At 48.8% G+C, this 19,247-nt stretch overlaps 4 protein-coding genes across 4 annotated transcripts; all 4 read left to right on the top strand.

Annotated features, from left to right (window-relative positions):
* Positions 1–1,382: 1,382 nt before the first annotated feature.
* On the top strand, positions 1,383–3,662 carry HOO65_070336 (chromatin assembly factor 1 subunit b; the record flags this gene model as incomplete). Its single annotated transcript, XM_071004918.1, has 3 exons — positions 1,383–1,502; positions 1,579–3,005; positions 3,095–3,662. 3 exons carry the CDS (start codon positions 1,383–1,385, stop codon positions 3,660–3,662), a joined length of 2,115 nt encoding a protein of 704 aa, XP_070857054.1.
* Positions 3,663–4,999: 1,337 nt separating this feature from the next.
* Positions 5,000–10,737, top strand: HOO65_070335 (Ras GTPase-activating-like protein rng2; the record flags this gene model as incomplete). The annotated part of the gene is made up of 2 exons (XM_071004771.1): positions 5,000–10,266; positions 10,347–10,737. 2 exons carry the CDS (start codon positions 5,000–5,002, stop codon positions 10,735–10,737), a joined length of 5,658 nt encoding a protein of 1,885 aa, XP_070857053.1.
* Positions 10,738–13,845: 3,108 nt separating this feature from the next.
* On the top strand, positions 13,846–15,570 carry HOO65_070334 (Choline-sulfatase; the record flags this gene model as incomplete). The annotated part of the gene is made up of 1 exon (XM_071001308.1): positions 13,846–15,570. The coding sequence occupies one exon, from the start codon at positions 13,846–13,848 to the stop codon at positions 15,568–15,570; it is 1,725 nt and encodes a 574-aa protein (XP_070857052.1).
* A 616-nt stretch (positions 15,571–16,186) lies between these two features.
* On the top strand, positions 16,187–17,153 carry HOO65_070333 (Mediator of RNA polymerase II transcription subunit 8; the record flags this gene model as incomplete). Its single annotated transcript, XM_071005122.1, has 2 exons — positions 16,187–16,317; positions 16,445–17,153. 2 exons carry the CDS (start codon positions 16,187–16,189, stop codon positions 17,151–17,153), a joined length of 840 nt encoding a protein of 279 aa, XP_070857051.1.
* Between the last annotated feature and the right edge of the window lie 2,094 nt (positions 17,154–19,247).

Genomic DNA, 19,247 nt, shown 5'->3' with positions numbered 1-19,247 from the left:
ATACGGATCGGCGTTTTATGAGATCAGGCAAACTTCCCTTTCCCCCCCCTTAGCCAGGCTGAACAGCTAGAGATTGAAGATTCTAATCGAGATGCAAAGGTACTAGGATACAAGAGCACAAAGCACACAGGCTTTTTAGGCTTTGGGCTTTGGGCTTTAGGCTTTGGGCTTTGGGCTTTGGGCTTTGGGCTTTGGGCTTTGGGCTTTAGATCTTCGTTATCAGTCTTTAGCTCTCAGTTCTCGTTCTTAGCTGCTGGTATTTTCACTGAAGCTTTGTTCAAAGGCGGTAGCAATTTTAACTTGAATTCTTGGCTGTCCGTTCGAGAGCGGCTTCTGATTGGCTGGCTTGCTCTAGGTTCTCGCTTGGTCTTGGAGCAACAAAAGGCTCTTGGTGAGAAGTACCCTGAAAGTACCTCGTGAGCCGCTGAAAAGAAGCTTGTTAGGCATGTTGGCGTGCTGTTGCAAGGTGCTTTGCCGCATGCAAGGTACCTTGATGGTACATGATCAAGTACATCTTGCAGCATGTGCTTCCTTGTCTGTACCTGTTCCTCCTGCAAGCGACTCCCTTTCCTTTCCTTTGCCTTTGCCTTTGCCTTTCCCTTTGTCCTTAGTGGCCCTCTTTTCTCTTCTTATGGGCCTGCTTCTCCGCCTTGGGAATGTCTTCAAATGTTGGACATGCAATTCTGCCGTCTTTATTTTCTTCTCCATTAACATCAGGAGCAAAGTCTCTCCAGGTTTAATCATAATTTTTTTTCCAAATCTTTCTTTTGTCCTCCCCTCGCCATCGTCCTCTTGTCCTGTCCTCTTAGATTTGCTTCTATCTTTGTTGCTACCCGCCGCTTGACAAATCAGCTCAACCCTTATTTATTCAACCCTCCTCCCTCCCTTCCCGCCAAGAAGAGAAGAGAAAAGGTCCTGGCCCTGGGCCTGGTTTCAGCTGTTTAACCTGCACTCTCTCCCAGCAACAAAGCAACGCATCGTCTTTCGGTTCTTTCGTTTCGCTTGGTCCGATTCGATTCAGCATCAACACGAAATTAACATTGTCTATTAATCTTTAGTTGGGTTGCACTGCCTTGTACCCGAATCTCTGCCACACGAACCAAGTTTCTCTCCTATTGAACAAAGATCTCTTTCTCTTCTTGTCTTGCTTGAGGCCCATCTCAACTTGCTGATACGATAATCTCACGACAGCCAGCCTAAAACTACTGCGTTTTTCTTGCTTCTCGGGCTCTACTGCACGCGCACGCCTTTCCTTTTCTTTGCCTTACTCACTACTATCATCACCACCCCTCGCACAAAGTGAGGCCTTGCCCCCGGCAGGGCTTTACACTCGCAACTACCTACTAGGAACCAAAAATACTTATCAAAGTAATTCCTCCACAATGAAGAGCACACCTCTCATCATTAATTGGCATGACCAAAATGCGCCAGTCTACTCCGCCCACTTTGAACAGGGTGGCAAAGGAAGACTGGCCACGGCCGGCGGTGACAACAATGTTCGGGTAGGTCTATATACATCCTAGACAAAGACATGTGCCTGAAATATTTGCTAACAATTGGGCTTATGCTCACTAATAGCTATGGAAGGTCGAACGTAACGGCGAGGAGCGCAAGGTCGAGTATCTCTCAACACTAGTCAAGCACACGCAGGCTGTCAACGTCGTGCGATGGGCTCCCAAAGGAGAGGTACTGGCTTCGGCTGGTGACGACGGAAACGTTATTGTCTGGGTGCCCTCAGAAACACACCAAACTGCCTTTGGCTCCGAGGGCCTCGAAGACAAAGAAACATGGCGCGCTCGCCACATGTGTCGATCGAGCGGTGCCGAGATTTACGATTTGGCTTGGTCCCCTGACGGGAACTACTTTATAATTGGCAGCATGGATAACATTGCTCGAATTTACAACAGTCAGACGGGGTATCTTGTCCGCCAAATTGCTGAGCATAGCCATTACGTACAGGGTGTGGCTTGGGATCCACTCAACGAGTATATTGCCACCCAATCGTCGGATCGGTCGGTGCATATCTACTCGCTTAAAAATAAGGACGGCCAGTACACACTGAATTCCCACGACGATGGGAAGACCGCCAAGATAGTTGGTCACATGAAGTGCGATATGCCCCCACGGCGTATTGTAGTTGGAAGCCCGGCTTTGTCTGATGCCGCAACTGCCCGCGGCACGGCTCTAGCTTCTGTTGAATGTCCGATCACTGCAAGCTCACCTGCCCCCTCGGCACCTGGAACTCCCATGTCAATGGCATTGCCCATGAACCCACCAAGTGGCATCAACCACTCTAGAAGGTCATCTTTTTCCTCGCGAAGGTCTATGTCTCCGGCTCCCTCAATGCCTCTTCCGGCCGTCATGCCCATGACTGTCGAGGCGTCACCTAAGCCGCTTTCGTTTACTTCTAGTGGTTCCGGTGTCAAAAACGCCATGCTCTACGCTAACGAAACCCTGACATCCTTCTTTCGCCGGTTGACTTTTACGCCAGATGGTAGTCTGTTGCTGACCCCTTCGGGGCAGTATCAAACACAGCACCAGCCGCTCAAAGACATGAAACCTAGCTATGAGATCGTTAATACGGTGTACATATACAGCCGTGGCGGCATTAACAAGCCGCCTGTTGCTCATTTGCCTGGCCATAAAAAGCCTTCGGTTGCAGTGCGATGCTCTCCCATCATATACACTCTACGGAACTCTCCACAGCCAACCAAGAATATCACAATTGATACCTCGTCAAGTGAGGAGGCAATACCCCCACTGCCTGAGTCGGTGGCCTCTACTGAGTCAACTAATATGGAGCCGCCAGCAAAGCCGACTGCCGCAGCTGCAGCGACCACTGTAGCTTCCAGTTTAAACGGCCCACCGCCGGCCTTCATACTGCCCTATCGCATGGTATATGCAGTGGCTACCCAGGACAGCGTTTTGATTTACGACACCCAGCAGATGACGCCAATATGCGTTGTTAGCAACCTTCACTGCGCCACGTTTACTGATCTTGCATGGTATGCTGACTTGTGATTTTTTACATTTGAGATTATGCCGTCCTACGCTTGCTTGCACATGATTGACTAACATGGTTATTTTTTCATAGGTCTGTTGATGGCTCTACACTCTTGATTACGTCCTCTGATGGCTTCTGCTCCACCTTGTCCTTTGCACCTGGCGAATTGGGCACTATCTACACTGGTGAAATTGGCAAGGTTGCCACAGTCACTTCGGCGCCAGCTCCGCCCTCACCCTTCCACGGACCACGACCTGCTACACAAACACCGTCAATCGCACCTTTATCCCCAAATGCACTGTCGTTTAATCTACGTGGAGCCTCACCTGCACATTCCGTGGCGAGCACCGCTAGCTCGGTTGCGGCGTCGACCGGAAAGCCACTTATTGCAGGGGCTGTGCCTAGTCTGACGGCGTCAAGTACTAGCAAGGGAGCAACTGGTGTGATTACGACGCCACCAGAAACGCCACACACAACTTCTTCATCAGCAGCGACCTCAAGTAATTCCACTACAGCTACTGCAGCGGCCGGGTCTTCCACTGGTGTTAAGCGTGAGGCGGGTGCAGAAGAGGGAGCAGGTACTGGGAAGCCTAAAAAGCGTCGGATTGCGCCAACATTGGTGCAAGAGTTTGGGAAGCCTGACATGAAAACAACGTAAAGGGAATTTCCGTGTTTACTATGAGGAGAGAGGGGTGCGCTATAATTGCATATTTTATCTTTAGGCGTTTTGTTCCTCTTGCATTTTTGTGGGAGCTTTTTCACATCTCTGCTTGTTTGTTTGTTTGATTTATTCTAGACTAATTTTTGGAGGTATAGCATTTTTATTGCATCGTTTCATTTGAAGATCAATCGTAACGCATTGTTGTGAGAAGGATATGCATTTCATGAAGCATTTATCTTGTGCTCCGTTGCTGGAAATATGCTTCATCTATTCACTGTGCTTACGCCGGCACCTTTCGACAGCTGTAGGCAAGTGTCAGAGCGGCTAACCAGGGGTCTTGCTTTCTGGAACTTGGGAAAGAAAAAAAGAGGGGTTGACCCGCTGCTTGTTGCTGTCGTTACGGTGGCAAGCAAGACGGCTAGGCGAGGGACTAAAGTAAACAAAGGCCAGCATTCATATGCATAGGACAAGCAGCAAGAAAGCAGCAACAAGCATGCATGCAGTATAAAGCTTTGATTTTTTTTCTTGTCAAGTTGCATTAAAGAGGGAGAAATCCAAGTTGGAGCTGCTGACTGTCTAATCATCACATAATATGGGCAGGAACTGCTCTTCCTTTCTTCCGTTTTTTGCACTGTTGAGGGGAATAAAACAGTAACTGCAGTTTTCTTGGGAGAACTCTGGATGTGATACGAGACCGCAAAAATTAAAAATAAAAAAAACGGCGATCTTTTTTTCCTCCCATTTTTTTCTTCCTGCTCCAATATTTAGTCTTCGTATTTGCAAGACGTGAGGTCCTTTCTCACATTCTTTTATCCTAATCATTTCTTCCTTGTTGCGTCTAGGTCCATTCCACAGCAACCTCACGTCACGATTTTTCTGGTTTATTGTTGCCTTTTTTAGCGCCTTTATTTTTTTTTCTTTTCCTCATCTTCTGTACGACTTGCTCTTCCCTTGTTACGCTCTCCGTCTGTTGTGCTGTGGCTCTCCTTGTTGTGGCTTGAAAATTCACCTGGTAAAGCTGCCCATTGTCGCTTTTTGGGGGGGAAGCCGTTGATCCTTCTTTTTTCTTTTTTCCTCTGATGCTTTGCTTCCCTTTGGGCTTTTGCTTCTCCCTCTAACCATCATCTTCGTTGCTTAGCCCTTCCTCTATCTTCTCCCTCTTTGCCAAAGTGGTCAAGTCCGCCAAATACACCTCTTCCCAACAGTAGCAGTATTCATACAAGAGATAATATGCTCACCGGCAGGCTTTCCTTGTCTCGCCCCCATTTGCTGTCCCTTCTCCTAGCCATACCTCACTTGCTCTGACCACTTTTTCGTCTCCCTCTTGATCCAACATGTCAACTTTCCGACCACCGCCGTCTATGCGCCAGTCCCAGAATCTGGACTTTGTCTCTCCCAACAGCCCTTTGGCTGCTTCAGCAAGCTCCACCACCACGTCTGGTGTTCCAGCCGCTGCTGCCGTTGGTCCTCCCTCTCGCTCCAGCACGAACAGCTCACACATTTCTCAAATTTCTCGCAATCTCTCTACCGCCTCGACCGCCACATCCTCCGCCTATTCGTCCATTTCAGAAAGGAGCCAGACCAGCACTTTGATGTCATCGGCGTTTTCTTCGTCGGGCTTGGGCTCTTACGGCTCTGGCCCGAGATCAGGCTCCGTTTCTGGCCCCTCTAGCTCTCGTTCCGGCTTGGGCATGGGCTCAACATCGGCCTCAAACCCAGCCTACAACAGCCATAGACGAGGCTTTAGCGAATTCACAGACTCGCTATCTAGGCAATATCCTGGTGGTGTTTCCGATAGGTCCAAGAATAACAAGTCCGACCAAAACACCAATCTCTACCTAAATGCCCGCCAGTCTTTACGTCCGCTTCCACCCGCACCACAACTCCAGCCTATCACCAATTCATCCTATTCTCCTACCACATCGCCTACGCGCTCGTCTTCTCGGACATCACCTACCCGTTCCGCCTATGTCACATCATCGCGTCATAATAGCTTGCGTGAGCGTTCGCCATCCCTAGTTAATTCTCCACCCCCACCTGTGACGCCACCGCGACAGACAGTACACCGCCAAAGTCATGACCGTGGAATGAGCTCTGATATGGCCAAGCTGACGCTTGGGTCAAGGACAGAATTATCGCCAACATTAAGCCCGCGCTCCTCCATATTACGACCTGGTGCTCTCACTCTCGTTAGAAACGATATTCCTGGTACCAGTGCCTCCAATTCTGCCTCAGGCGCCATGAGTAACAGCCCAGGGGCTGTTTCCCCTAGCTACAATTCCTCGCATCAGGTGCACCACAGTGGTGTTGTAGAAACTGACTTGACTCTTCTTGGTCGCTCAACCACGGGCCACCTACGCACGCTCTCAAAACTAGCTACGGCAGAATCAGCGGCCGAGCTCGACTTTGTGCCCCCTACACAGGAAGTGACTGGTCTCAAGGGTCGTCGTAGACTAGCAAGGGCGGATAGTCCGAAGAAGCAAACTCGAAACTATGGCTTTGGAGACCGCAATTGGATGGACAAGCAACGTCAGTTCTTGCAAGCCTACGAGTACCTGTGCCACATTGGTGAGGCCAAGGAGTGGATTGAAGACATTATCCACAAACCCATCCCTGCTATTGTTGAACTCGAGGAAAAGCTACGCAATGGTGTAACGCTAGCTGAGATTGTCATCTCATTAAACCCTGACCGTCACTATAAGATATTCGAAAACCCACGTTTGCAGTATCGCCACTCCGACAACATTGCCATTTTCTTTCGGTATCTCGATGAAGTTGAACTTCCTGATTTGTTCCGCTTCGAGCTTGTTGATCTCTACGAAAAAAAGAACATTCCCAAAGTCATTTACTGTATTCACGCACTCAGTTGGTTGCTCTACCGCAAAGGCATTGTAGACTTTCGCATTGGAAATCTTGTTGGTCAGCTTGAGTTTGAGCACCATGAGTTGGAAGCCATGCAAAAGGGCCTGGACAAGCTGGGCGCGAATATGCCGGCCTTTGGTAACATGGGTGCTGACTTTGGCGTGGAAGAGGAACCAGAACCCGAAGAGACCGAAGAGGAGCGTATTGAGCGAGAGCTTCGAGAGCATGAAGCCACAATTGTTGATTTCCAAAGCCAAGTACGTGGTGCTCTGCATCGCATGAAGCTTGGTGCTCTCATGAATACTCTTTGGGATCGCGAAGACTGGATCATTGATCTACAGGCCCGTATTCGTGGTGACTTTTCTCGTCAGATTGTCTCGTACAAAATGGATATGGCCCGTTTTGCTAGCAATCTTCAAAGTCTCGCTCGCGGGTTTCTCGTGCGTCGTCGCATCAACCGCAGAAATCAGATTTTCCAGGTCCTTGAGCCAGATATCTTGGAGCTGCAGAGCATTGCACGTGCCAACAAAGCTCGCAGGGAGTTCAATAAACTCAAAGCACAGGTCTCTAGAGGCATGGGTCCTGCTGTCGTGAATCTTCAGAGCATGATCCGTGCTCAAAAGGTCCGCCGCGATATTGAGCATCTTAAGTCTCAGCTTGTACCGTTCCAAGGCCCAGTTCGCAATATACAAGCTATTGCCCGTGGCTTCCTGCAGCGCAAGAAGCACACTGCCACCAAAGAGGAGACCGCACAAATGTCCTCCGGTGCAGTCGAACAGCTCCAGTCTGCGATCCGTGGTCTACAAGTCCGTGTCCAGATCGCTAATGACAAGCACGATCTGGAGCAACAGGGTGCTATGATTATTGATTTGCAGGCAGCAACTCGGGCTATGATTGAACGTGGCAAGGTTAAGAAGCAGCTTGCTCACCTAGACCGATTTGTGCCCGCCTTCACGACGCTTCAGGCCAAGATTCGTGGTAAAATTGCCCGTGAGTCAGTTATGTCGATCAAGGCAGACCTCAAGACTCATGTTGATGAGATACGCCAGCTGCAGTCTATGATACGTGCTGGTGCTCTTAGACAAATTGTGGCCTCTCAGATAAGCGCACTTGAGCAGAATGCTGAGTCTATTACGCTTCTGCAAGGCCTGATCCGGGGTAAGCTTGCGCGTGATTCGATAATAGCCACTAAGGGAGAACTGGCTTCTTACGCCGAGGACATCTGCCAACTGCAGTCGATGGCTCGCGCTGGTGCCCTCCGCCAAATAATCGCCGATCAAAAAGCTGCCTTGGCTGAGAATGTCGAGGCTATTACTCTTCTACAAAGTCTTGGGCGTGGCATGATTGTTCGCCGCGACATTGCTCTAGATCTCGATTCGCTAGATCGCCACACATTCATCACTACCAAGCTTCAAGGTTTTATGCGTGGCTTTATCTACCGCCGCCAGCAGCGTGAGTTCTTGGACGATCTCAAGTCCCACACAGGACAAGTTACTATCCTCCAAGCTCATTCCCGCGGTGCCCTTTTAAGAGGTGAAATTGCTGACATTATTGGGCAACTCGAGGATGAGGAGGAGATCTTGGTTGACTTCCAGGCACGCGCACGGGCATTTATCGTACGCGCGAGATTCTTGGAGAAGCAGCGCTTCTTCAAGGCCAACATGGAAAAGGTCATCAAGATCCAGAGTTTTGTTCGTGGCAAGATTCAGGGTGAGGCGTACAAAAGTCTCACGCACGGCAAGAACCCGCCAGTCAATGCCGTCAAGAACTTTGTGCACCTGCTTAACGATAGCGATTTTGATTTCAACGAAGAAGTCGAGTTTGAGCGCATGCGCAAAACAGTGGTGCAAAAGGTTCGCCAAAACGAGTCGCTGCAGCAGTATATTGATCAGCTAGACATCAAGATTGCACTGCTCGTCAAGAACAAGATCACTCTAGATGAGGTCATCCGTCACCAGAGCAACTATGGTGGCCATGCCATGGGTATGATTGCCAACTCTACCATGGCCTCTGCCAACCAATTTGACCTCAAGGCTCTCAACAAGAACTCGCGCAAGAAGCTAGAATTGTATCAACAGTTGTTCTTTAACCTTCAGACTCAACCTCAATATCTGGCCCGCCTCTTTAGACGCCTCCGCGAGACCGGCACGGCAGAAAAGGACAGTAAGCGCATCGAGCACCTGATGATGGGGTTATTTGGCTATGCACAGAAGCGACGCGAGGAATACTACCTGCTCAAGGCAGTATCGCGTTCTATGCAAGAGGAAGTGGATGCTTGCATTGGGCTGCCGGATTTCCTACGCGGCAACTTCTTCTGGACGAAGCTCCTCGGCAACTACACGCGGTCTCCCCGCGATCGCAAGTATTTACGTGATCTTCTTGGTCCTCTGATCCGTGAGAATATTATCGATGATCCGGGCTTGGACCTTGAGAGTGACCCGCTGCAAATATACCGCTCAGCCATTGCCAACGAAGAGCTGCGCACCGGCCAACCTAGCTTCCGTCATCCTGATGTTCCGCGTGATGTAGCTATCAAAGACCCCGAGACCCGCGATCTTTTCATTGACCATATGCGTGATTTGCGTGAGATCTGTGACCAATATCTTGTGGCCCTTGAGGAACAACTACAACGTATGCCGTATGGCTTACGGTACATGTGCCGCCAATCCTACCAAACTCTCTGCGGACGCTTCCCCCGCGAGCCTCAGCACATTGTTCTCGGTGCAGTGGCAAACTGGCTGTGGAAATTCTATCTTCAGCCTGCTGTCATTAGTCCTGAGACATTTGGCGTTATTGAGCGCACTTTAGGCCCTCTACAAAAGCGCAACTTATCGGAGGTAGCGAAAGTACTAAGTCAGATTGCCGCCGGCCGGCTTTTCGGTGGCGAAAACATCTACTTGCAGCCACTAAACGAATTTATTGAAGACGCCATCAATCGCTTGTTGGCCATTACGGACCAGCTAATGGCAGTGCCTGACGCTGAAAGCACGTTTGACATTGATGAGTTCAACGATCTCTATGCTAAGGCCAAGCCGACTCTGTACATCAAAATGGCTGATATATTTGCCATTCATGGGCTCGTTGCTTCGGAATTGGCGGCTATGTGCCCCAACCGGGACGATGTCCTCCGTGAGATAATGCAAGAGCTAGGAAGCGCCAAAACCAATGAGAACGAAATGACAGCTACTGGTTCATCAGATATTCAAATGTTCCTAACACCTAAGCTACACAACGTTGATGATCCCGAAGCTCAAGTCAAGACGCTGTTCATGGAGACCAAGCGCTGTGTGCTGTATATCATACGCGTGCAGCAAGGTGCCAACCTCATGGACATCCTAGTCAAGCCCATTACCCCTGAGGACGAGCACAAGTGGTGCATGTTGCTTGAAGAGGACTTTTCCGATGCATCCAACACTCGCGGCGCCTATTCAGATGCTAATATGATGGACGTGACACGCATGACATACTATGACCTAAAGCGTACAGCGCTAGAGAATGTGGTGCGGTTGGAGCAGATGGGCCGCATTTCCAAGCACAACCACTACCAGGATATTCTTAACGCGATTGCCCTGGATATTCGCACCAAGAGTCGGCGTCGTGTCCAGCGACAACGCGAGTTGGAGGGAGTACGCATGACCCTAGCGAACTTGCAGCAAAAGGCCAAGTACCTTGAACAGCAGCGCAAGAGTTATGACGACTACATTGAGCAGGCGATGAAGACGCTTCAGAACAAGAAAGGGTACGTACCACAAGCGAATAGGCAGCACATTATGTCTCGTGTCATGCCGATTAAAACTACTTTACTAACTCTCTCCGCAGCAAAAAACGCTTCCTGTTGCCCTTTACCAAACAGTACAACCACCAACGCGAGCTTGAGCGCAGCGGGCGTGTGCCCAAATTTGGCTCATATAAGTACAGTGTGCGGCAGCTCAATGACAAGGGCGTGGTCGTGGGCTGGAACGGTATCAGTGACCGCGACTGGGACCGCATCAACCTAACGATATCATGTGATGAGGTCGGCGTATTTTCGTTTGAGGGTTCGCGCGGTCATGTGCAGATGCCTGGTGCATCGGCATTGGTCCATATCGAAGACCTGCTCCAGGCGCAGTTCGAGTCGCACCAGTTTATGAACCTGTTTGAAGGCAGCTTGAAGCTGAACGTCAATCTACTGCTGCATCTACTGTACAAGAAGTTCTACCGCACGCAGTGAGCAAGAGGGAAGTGGGTGGTGTTGGATGGTTGTGGGATAAAACGGCGTTCTGGCAGATTGCCTTGGCTTGGCTTGGTTTGAGCTGGGCCTTGGCGGGATGGAATTGGTATGGCTTTCGGTGGGATGGTATGGGATTGGATGGGCAGGGCTTTGGGAGTGTTTCTTATCCGCTTTGTTTTCAGTTTTCATTTGTTGTCCAGCTATATCTCCATGTGGCTGGACACCGCGAAGCCTCTTTTTTTCTTTTCTTTTCGTTTCTTCTCTTTTTTCCAGGCTAGGCCTGCTTGATCTCTGACGTCACTCTCCAGCCTTTTGCCTCTTATTCTTGGTTTTGTTACTGTCTTGGTTTCTTCTTGTTTGGATTCAGCGCCTTCACCATCTGATTTCTGACACATTCTAGCCTCGATCTACCCTGTTCTTCTATCTCTTCAACATTATGTACAACTTTTTTTGGCAATATTATCTAGATCACAACAGCCTGCTCTTACGTCACTGTCTCGATTAATCAGCAACTCTCTCCGATTGCAAGCAGCTCCGGATTTCGACGTCCCTGCTTTGTAGCTAAGAAACGCAATCACGCAATCACCCCGTAGGAACTTTTGGGCTTTAACCCTGTAGTAACCCTAATTATTCGCTCAAGAGTGCCGCTGGTCACGAACTGCGGGCACCAATTTTCGGAGTTCAAAGGAAGATCTGGGGTCAGCTGAGGGGGCTGTTCGCTGGCCAGAGCAAACTGCTGAGCTGTTTGTTCCCTTCCCTCTTTTGAATCCCGGCCTGTGGTCTTCTGATCCATGTGCATTTGATACGTAAATTAGTGATAACGCGCGTTGTCTATAGTTGTTGCATTACAATACATTGGATCTCAATTACAAGTAACAGAGTCTGCTTTTGTTGTGGTCTGTGCGACAGAATCTGAGAGAAGCTTGCAGCTCTTGCTATGATATATTGACGAAAAAATAAAACAAAGGAAAAAAAAACAAGCTTGGTTCTTGTGTTTCGTCTCACCGCTTGTAGCTTGGACGTTCGGTGGGGCTCTATTGCAACCTTCAACAATCAAGATTTCTTCCAAGTTCTACGACATTTATTTCTGCTTTCCTGACATGTGATTCTTTTCTCCATTTCAGTTGCTGCAAGCTATTTGTAGCGACATGGCGGAAGCCTACATTTGCTGTTTTTCTGCTATCCATGCTTTTCCCAACAAAACCTGTTGACGATCCCCCAGCAGATTTTCAGCAGGTTTCCTTTTTGACATGTGAAAGCGCTTAGAATCAAGGCCCGTTGAAACGGACTGAACAACCAACATGCCAGCGCAGTTCCGTTGTTTTCCACCTTCCTTGTCTTCTTGCCCCCCCTCCCCCAAAAAAAAATTAAAAGAAAGTAGTGGTCGGTAGGTACACAAGACACACACAACCCTACGGGCATAGCGCTGAACGAGAGGCTGGCCTGCTTGTAAGTGGCTCTAAAGGGAACTTGCAAGGGAGAAAAACAAGATGTTTGTCAGAAGCTTTCAACTGACTGACTCGTTTGGGGTCAAGAAGCACAAGATGAATAATAGAATAATCCAGGAATTTAGTAATCTTGGAAATTCCGACCATCCTGTTTTTGTTCATTTGGCCAACTTTCATTGTGCTGTGTCTTTTCCCGTCTCCCATTCTCTATTCGAAGCATTTTTCGTCATCTTTGCCGCTCCCCCTCGATGTCAGTGAAATCGTCGATGGAGTCCGGAAAGAAGGATTTAGAAGTCTAGAGGGAAAGTGCGAGGGAAAAAAGAGACAAAAAAAGAATTCTAGACTCGAGCTAATTGGGATGTCGAGTCCTCGAGTCCTCGAGTCCCGTTGCCACTAGTGATTCAATTTGAGGCAGAGTAGTTGCTTCCTGTGAAGGCGTGCTTTCCGTAGTGGCTTGCGTTAGTTAGCTTGTGTCATTTTGGGTGTAAATGGCTTAAGAATATAATCTTTCCCCTTTTTTAGTAGTGAAATAAAAGGTCTAGATAAGGCCTCTCGATACGCTCTTTGCTAATCTGTCTTCATTCTCGCTTGTTTGATTCTTCTTTCAGAACTATTTCAAATTCACCTACGCATATCCGTCAATTTTCTTCCCTTGGTCTAACTTGGGGCTTTTCTCTTCTCATTTTGGTGTCACAACAGCTTCGATATATCATCCCGGTCTAACGTTGCATCCTCTTTTCTACTTTACTGGGACTATCGGATCTTGGTTCCGTGGCCTTAGACAACAAAATACGCCCACACACAACACACGCCTCTCACAACAGGTACACGCAGGCACACACACACACACACACATCTTTCTTGTTGTTATCTTCTCTCTTTTCTTGGCCCTCGTGTTCCCGACCGCTCCATCCTCCTCGTCTTTGTTTCCCAACCAGAGAACCCTTTTTGTCCCTTTCTTACTCTATCCTTTCCTCTTATCTTCTGTCTTTCCTTCCATAGCTGCAATCCCTCTCAACCAACACCAGCGCATCGCCCGGAATCCTTCTCTATCTAAGCTCTGGCCTTGGTCTTGCTTGTATTATCCCCCTTTTCCCTGTTATCAACAAGCTAATACCAAAGAGTCTGACTCGACTGTTTTGACTATAAGAGGCTTTGATTCGCCCAGCTACAATCCGCCCTCTTTCTTGTCTTGCATCTTATATCTCTTTCAGCTGGTGTCTCTTCTCCTTTCGTTCAAATAATTTGGTCTTACAGTCTCTTGTCTTTTTTTTTTCCCGCTTTCTGACCTTTTGCTTTGGTCTTACCAAAGTCTCACCTATACGGACGCCCAGCATAGCCTAATCCAGCCCTTTATTTGTTAGCTGAGCATTTCTCGCAAACAACCCTTTTTTCTACCGAGCTGCTTTAGTCTTGATTGCGAGACCTTGGAGATTTTCCGTATCCGAGACTTGGCCATACTGCCTTTTTCCGTGTCAAAAGGACCGCACATAGATTTCTGTAGACTACAAAAGCAGCAGAGAGTCCCTCTTTTATTCTCATCTACCAGCCCTGTCTCTCAAGTCTTTCCACATCTCTCCACTGCCTCCCCTCTTTTCTTTTTCACATCTAATTCGCCACCAACTCACATCACTGAATCATGGCGCCTGATTTGAACTCGATGCCTGCATCGCCACTCCTCCGTACCAATGGTAATGTCGGCGGCAGTGGCAATGACAGTGGCTTTATTGCCGAGTACCCTAACAGCGCCAGCAGTGCCCCTTCAGAGTCTGGGTCGGGCCTTACTTCAGGTCCTGGCAGCGAAAAACCATACAATATACTGTATATCATGGCCGACCAACTCTCCGCCCCGTTTCTCAAAATGTACAATCCAGATTCGCAAATCAAGACTCCCAACCTAGATGCACTGGCTGCTAAGGCCGTGCAGTTTGATTCTGCGTACTGCCCATCACCGCTGTGTGCGCCCTCGCGTATGAGCATGATCACGGGCTTGTTGCCCATGAAGATTGGAGCCTACGACAATGCCACCCAGATCAGCAGTGACGTGCCTACCTACGCCCACTATTTGCGTATGCAGGGCTACCACACCGCTCTAGCAGGCAAAATGCACTTTGTCGGTGACCAACTTCACGGCTACGAGGACCGTCTGACTAGCGACATCTACCCGGGCGACTTTGGCTGGGTAGTGAACTGGGACAAGCCAGACACCCGCCTGGAATGGTATCACAATGCTTCTTCAATTCTTCAGGCTGGAACATGCGTGCGGAGCAATCAGTTGGACTATGATGAGGAGGTTATGTACAAGTCGACTCAGTACTTGTATGACCACGTTCGTCAGGGCGAAAATGCCCGGCCGTTTTGTCTGACTGTGTCTCTGACACACCCGCACGATCCATACACCATCGAAGAGAAATACTGGGACATGTATGAGGGCGTTGATATTGACTTGCCCAAGGTCCGCATTCCCCGTGACGAGCAGGACGCTCACAGCCAGCGCCTACTCAAGGTGTGTGATCTATGGGATGAGAACTTCACTGACGAGCAAATCAAGCGAGCCCGCCGTGCGTACTACGGCGCTGTCAGCTACGTCGATGATTGCATCGGCAAATTGCTCGACACGCTGAAGAAGTGCAAGCTTGATGAAAATACTATAGTGGTCTTCAGTGGCGACCACGGCGATATGCTAGGCGAGCGTGATCTATGGTATAAGATGAACTATTTTGAGCCGTCGGTCCGCGTGCCATTGCTGGTCTACCACCCGCACAAGTACACGCCGCACCGTGTGACTAGTAACGTGTCGACCATGGATATTTTACCCACCATGTGCGACCTAGCTGGCACTAAGCCCATGGCCGAACTGCCACTCGATGGCCGCTCGCTGATACCGCACTGCGAGGGCCGCGGCGCTGATGCAAAGGTCTATGCTGAGTATACTGGCGAGGGCACCATCCAGCCCCTGATGATGATCAAGGATAACAACTGGAAGTTCGTCTACTGCCCTGCTGATGAGACACAGCTGTACAATCTTGCGGACGACCCACTTGAGAGGACGAATCTTGTACATCGCCTCAAGAAAACAGGCCCGGTAACGCCCGCATTGCAAGCTGCTGAGGCTAAGCTGCGAGAGCTTGAGGCAGAGACTGCGACCAAGTGGGACTTTGAAAACATCACCAAGCAGGTCCTGCTATCGCAGCGCAAACGTCGTCTGGTTTGGTCAGCACTGACACGCGGCCGCTTCACGAGCTGGGACCATAACCCTGAAGATGACGGCCGCGCTAAATACATCCGTTCACAGACTGATCTTGATGACCTCGAGCGTTATGCGCGGTTTCCAGCCGTCGATAAGCATGGCCGTGAACTAGACCGTTACTATGCTCGGTCGTAGGTGCTAGAAGAAAGCTCTAGCCCTATTCATACCTGGCTAGAAAAGTATTAGCTTTTCATCTCTTTCTTGATTTTTGTTGGTAACCCGTTGTATTTTTGATGTTCGACTGTTTTAGTTTAGCATGAGTTAGGTCACAAAGCGAGCGAGTTTCTTGTTTTCCTAGTTTAGTTTTTTTTTCTTATGAAATGATGTTTTTGAACACTATCACGAAAGATGAATTGCGATAACGATAAAAATTGAACCTTCACACAAGTGATTGATATTTAAAAAATAGAATCTCCTTAGCAACCCTCCTATGATGTTTGAATATCGCCAAGCCTAGTACGACTCGAGCCTGTCACGTGATGGCGCGTCAAATATAGTTATGTAGCTCTACGCGTAGTCACGTGTGTGCGTGAACTATGGGTGGGTGCAGGCAATCACGCCAAGACAAATTTCTTCCATCCTTCTTTCTTCCACCAACTTGTAGCCTTGCGTCACTGGTCCCACAAAAACCCTCTTGAGCCTTCAGCATAAGACATCGCATTGCAATCAAAATTTCCCAGCCTTGCGTAAATAACATTACCCTATTTTCTTGTCATCTTCAATTCTGCTCCTTGGCTTATGGGCAACTGTCATGGCTTCATTAAAGGTCTCTCCTGATGAGCTTCGTGCTCTCGACCAGGCTCGCCAGCGCTTTATGCAGCTGTCTAACAGTATTGGCAGCCTCAAAATGGATGTTCACAACGCAAACCCGCTTCCAAGCTTGTACGTCATACGTCCATAAGCTATGTGCCTTCTTATACTCTTTGCGGTGAAAACTCATGCCACTTCATTCCTTGGGAGAATGTGCGTCCAAAGCCTGAAACCCTTTATGCTGACTCGAACTCCGCAGAGCATCGCTGCATGCAACCGAAGACATTATTTTCAAAGACCTCACGTCTCTGCATGACCTCATCGATCAGAATAGCGATCTGTTCCAGCGTCTCTCAGTCCATCCCAGCACCAATTTCCCCGGCCGTACACACGAGAATGTGCTAATGCAATTGATACGTAAAAAGCTTGAGCCTGATGTCGAGGAGCTCGTTGAGCAAGGCCGTGTACGTGGTGCAACAGTCTCGGCCGGCCCCGACGGTGAAAACCCCAACGGTGCCTCCAGCAACGGCGCTACGAATAATACCGGCGGCTCTGCTCCACCATTCAACCCCAGCAACAACATGATCGCTGCTGCTCGCACCGAGTCCATCAATGCTGAGCAGCTTTCCGAGCTGCTCAACATGTGGTCGGAGATACGCAGCTGGCTCACCAAGCGAGTCGTCATGTATGCTACTCAGGAGGCGCAAGAGCTCTTTACAGCGGCTGAGAAGGAAGCTGGAGAAGAGTCGGCACGCACTGGACTCCAGCATAGCTTAGACTGGGACAGCGAGGATGAAGATGCAGACGAAGAGACCGACCAAAGTGCCAAGCGCCACAAGCCCGAGGTGTTTGTTGACCCTGAGCGAGTGCTAAGCTTTTGCTTCAAACTTGATCCGGAAATGCCCGCCAATTTTGACTTCGAGTCACGGCGACCAAAGACGAAGACGAACGCTTTGCCGAGACGCTGAATTAAACATTGGCTAGTGGCTTGGGCCTTCTAGTAAAGTTTTGAATATAGGATAGCATGGCGTTATTTGGGTTTACAATATAGGTTTCTTCATTTTTCAGTTGTTTTCTCTTATTGCTAGATCTTGTTTTGCCTCATAACAAGGGGAGGGGCGATCGGATGTAGGTAATGATGAAATCTCTATAAACGTAAAGGCCACGAGACAAGTGCAAGCCATAGGCTGCTATGTTATCCCCACTCGATAAATCTTCATTACAACACCACTATTAGCATTGTTAATGCTAACTAGAGTCAAATTCCGGCTTATAACCCGAGATCTTCTCTCCCCCTTGTTTTCTTGGCTACTCCGCGGACCCCTTCCCAGTTTCCACAATAAGTTTCACAGTGGCAATCGCCTCGCTTTATCGATGTATGTACAAGAAGTATCTATACACATATAAAACAGATGTCGATGACAATGAGTAATACAATCACTGAATCAAAGGCTACCAGGGTAGGAAAACAGCAATCTTTCCAAATGCTCTGATCACCGAAACACCGGGGGAACCTCAATGCGTCCTCGAAATCAGCAAGAACCAAAACAAAATGGCATGACGGCGACTTGGTGTTTGCTCCTGTCCTCTGGTATCGGAAATGAAACTGGTCTCATATCCAAGGGAGAAGAAAGAACGCCCATCTGCTCACATCATCTAGACATGCAAAGTACACATAAGACAAGAAAAGACAGGAAATACATAAAGGATACGCGAGACAGAACAAGCCGCAAAAGCACAGTAGATACAAAGTACATGGACGGACTACTGGTAGCAAATTCAGTACACAAGTGCAGCAGGAAGTTCAGGAAATAAGGACTTGGTACCCGGTGGTACTTCGCGATATGCAAACAATCAGGATAGCGACCAACTGCTGCTTACAGTATGCGGGATGTGGGCAGACATGTCGGCGACCAGATAGCCAGCCAAGCAACCTCAATTTTCGCATGCAGAATAATATCCATGCTATGAACTCTATACTCGTTAGAGGAGCGGATATAACAAACTAAATCTGATATCGCTGTGCGCATTTCTTTCCTCTGTTCTTTCCTCTGTTCTTTCCTCTGTTCTTTCCCCCCCCCTCCTCATCTTCGCTCACCGACCTAGTAACCCTGCAATGTTGCAGTTACATCTCTAGAAATAGAGAGAGAAATCGATGCTGGAATGCTGGAAGAAGGGGCGGGTGGCGAAGAAATGCTTGTTGATCAAAGAAGGAAGGAGGGGGGACAAGCGAGCTCCGGCGTTAGCGCACTAAGGTAGTAACAAACAAGTTGCAGGTAGTTGCAGGTACAATATTTGTGGAGTCCCGTGCTTGCCTTGCCTCTCACTTGCACACCACCGTTGTTGCACTGTTCGTTTGCACACTTCGGCACAGTTTTCGTTTTCGGCTCTTGCAACATGCGCGGGAATTAGATCTGACTGCCCAACTGGTTGCGATAAGAAAGTAATGCGCGAAAGCAAGCGGAATCAGCAGGCGATTTTCGGATTTATCCTTATGTTGGGGAATCAGCTTTTGTTCTTTCCGTTTTGGTGTCGGATAAGAAAATGGTTTCCAGTTCTTTCCTGTGCATGAGACAAAAAGAAGAGGCAACTGCAAGATGATATGTATGCACAGAAAACACAAGTAAAAACAAGGCAGGGCGGAAAGGCAAATCCCGACGGCCAAGCCAGCAGCCAAGTTGCAACTTTGAACTCTCTGTCTTCATCCCAAGTTCGCCTTCAACATGTTTTGTGCTGATTTAAGCTAGGCTCTGCGAACGCTGTTTAGTGAGCAAGCCCGCCTTTGCAGGAAGATTTACATTGTAGTCAAAACGTTCTTCCTTATTTTGCTAAAATGAGCCTTAACATAGTATCATTTCAAGACACTGCTGAAACGGGGTCATTTCCCGCCATTCGATGTATAACACAAGTAATTACAGGGGGAGTGGGGGGCATAGATGGAAAGCGTGCGAGGCAAGAGATAGGATAACGGAGACTCACTTCCCTATTTGTAGAAACTGCCAGAGAAGGTTGTCCCTTCCTTCCCCTATTTAAGGCCTATTGGGACCTAGTAGGACCTAAAA

Source organism: Ceratocystis lukuohia (assembly GCF_044167205.1).
Source record: "Ceratocystis lukuohia strain C4212 chromosome Unknown Supercontig7_pilon, whole genome shotgun sequence".
NCBI lineage: Eukaryota > Fungi > Ascomycota > Sordariomycetes > Microascales > Ceratocystidaceae > Ceratocystis > Ceratocystis lukuohia.
This window is presented reverse-complemented; position numbering and strand designations above follow the sequence as displayed.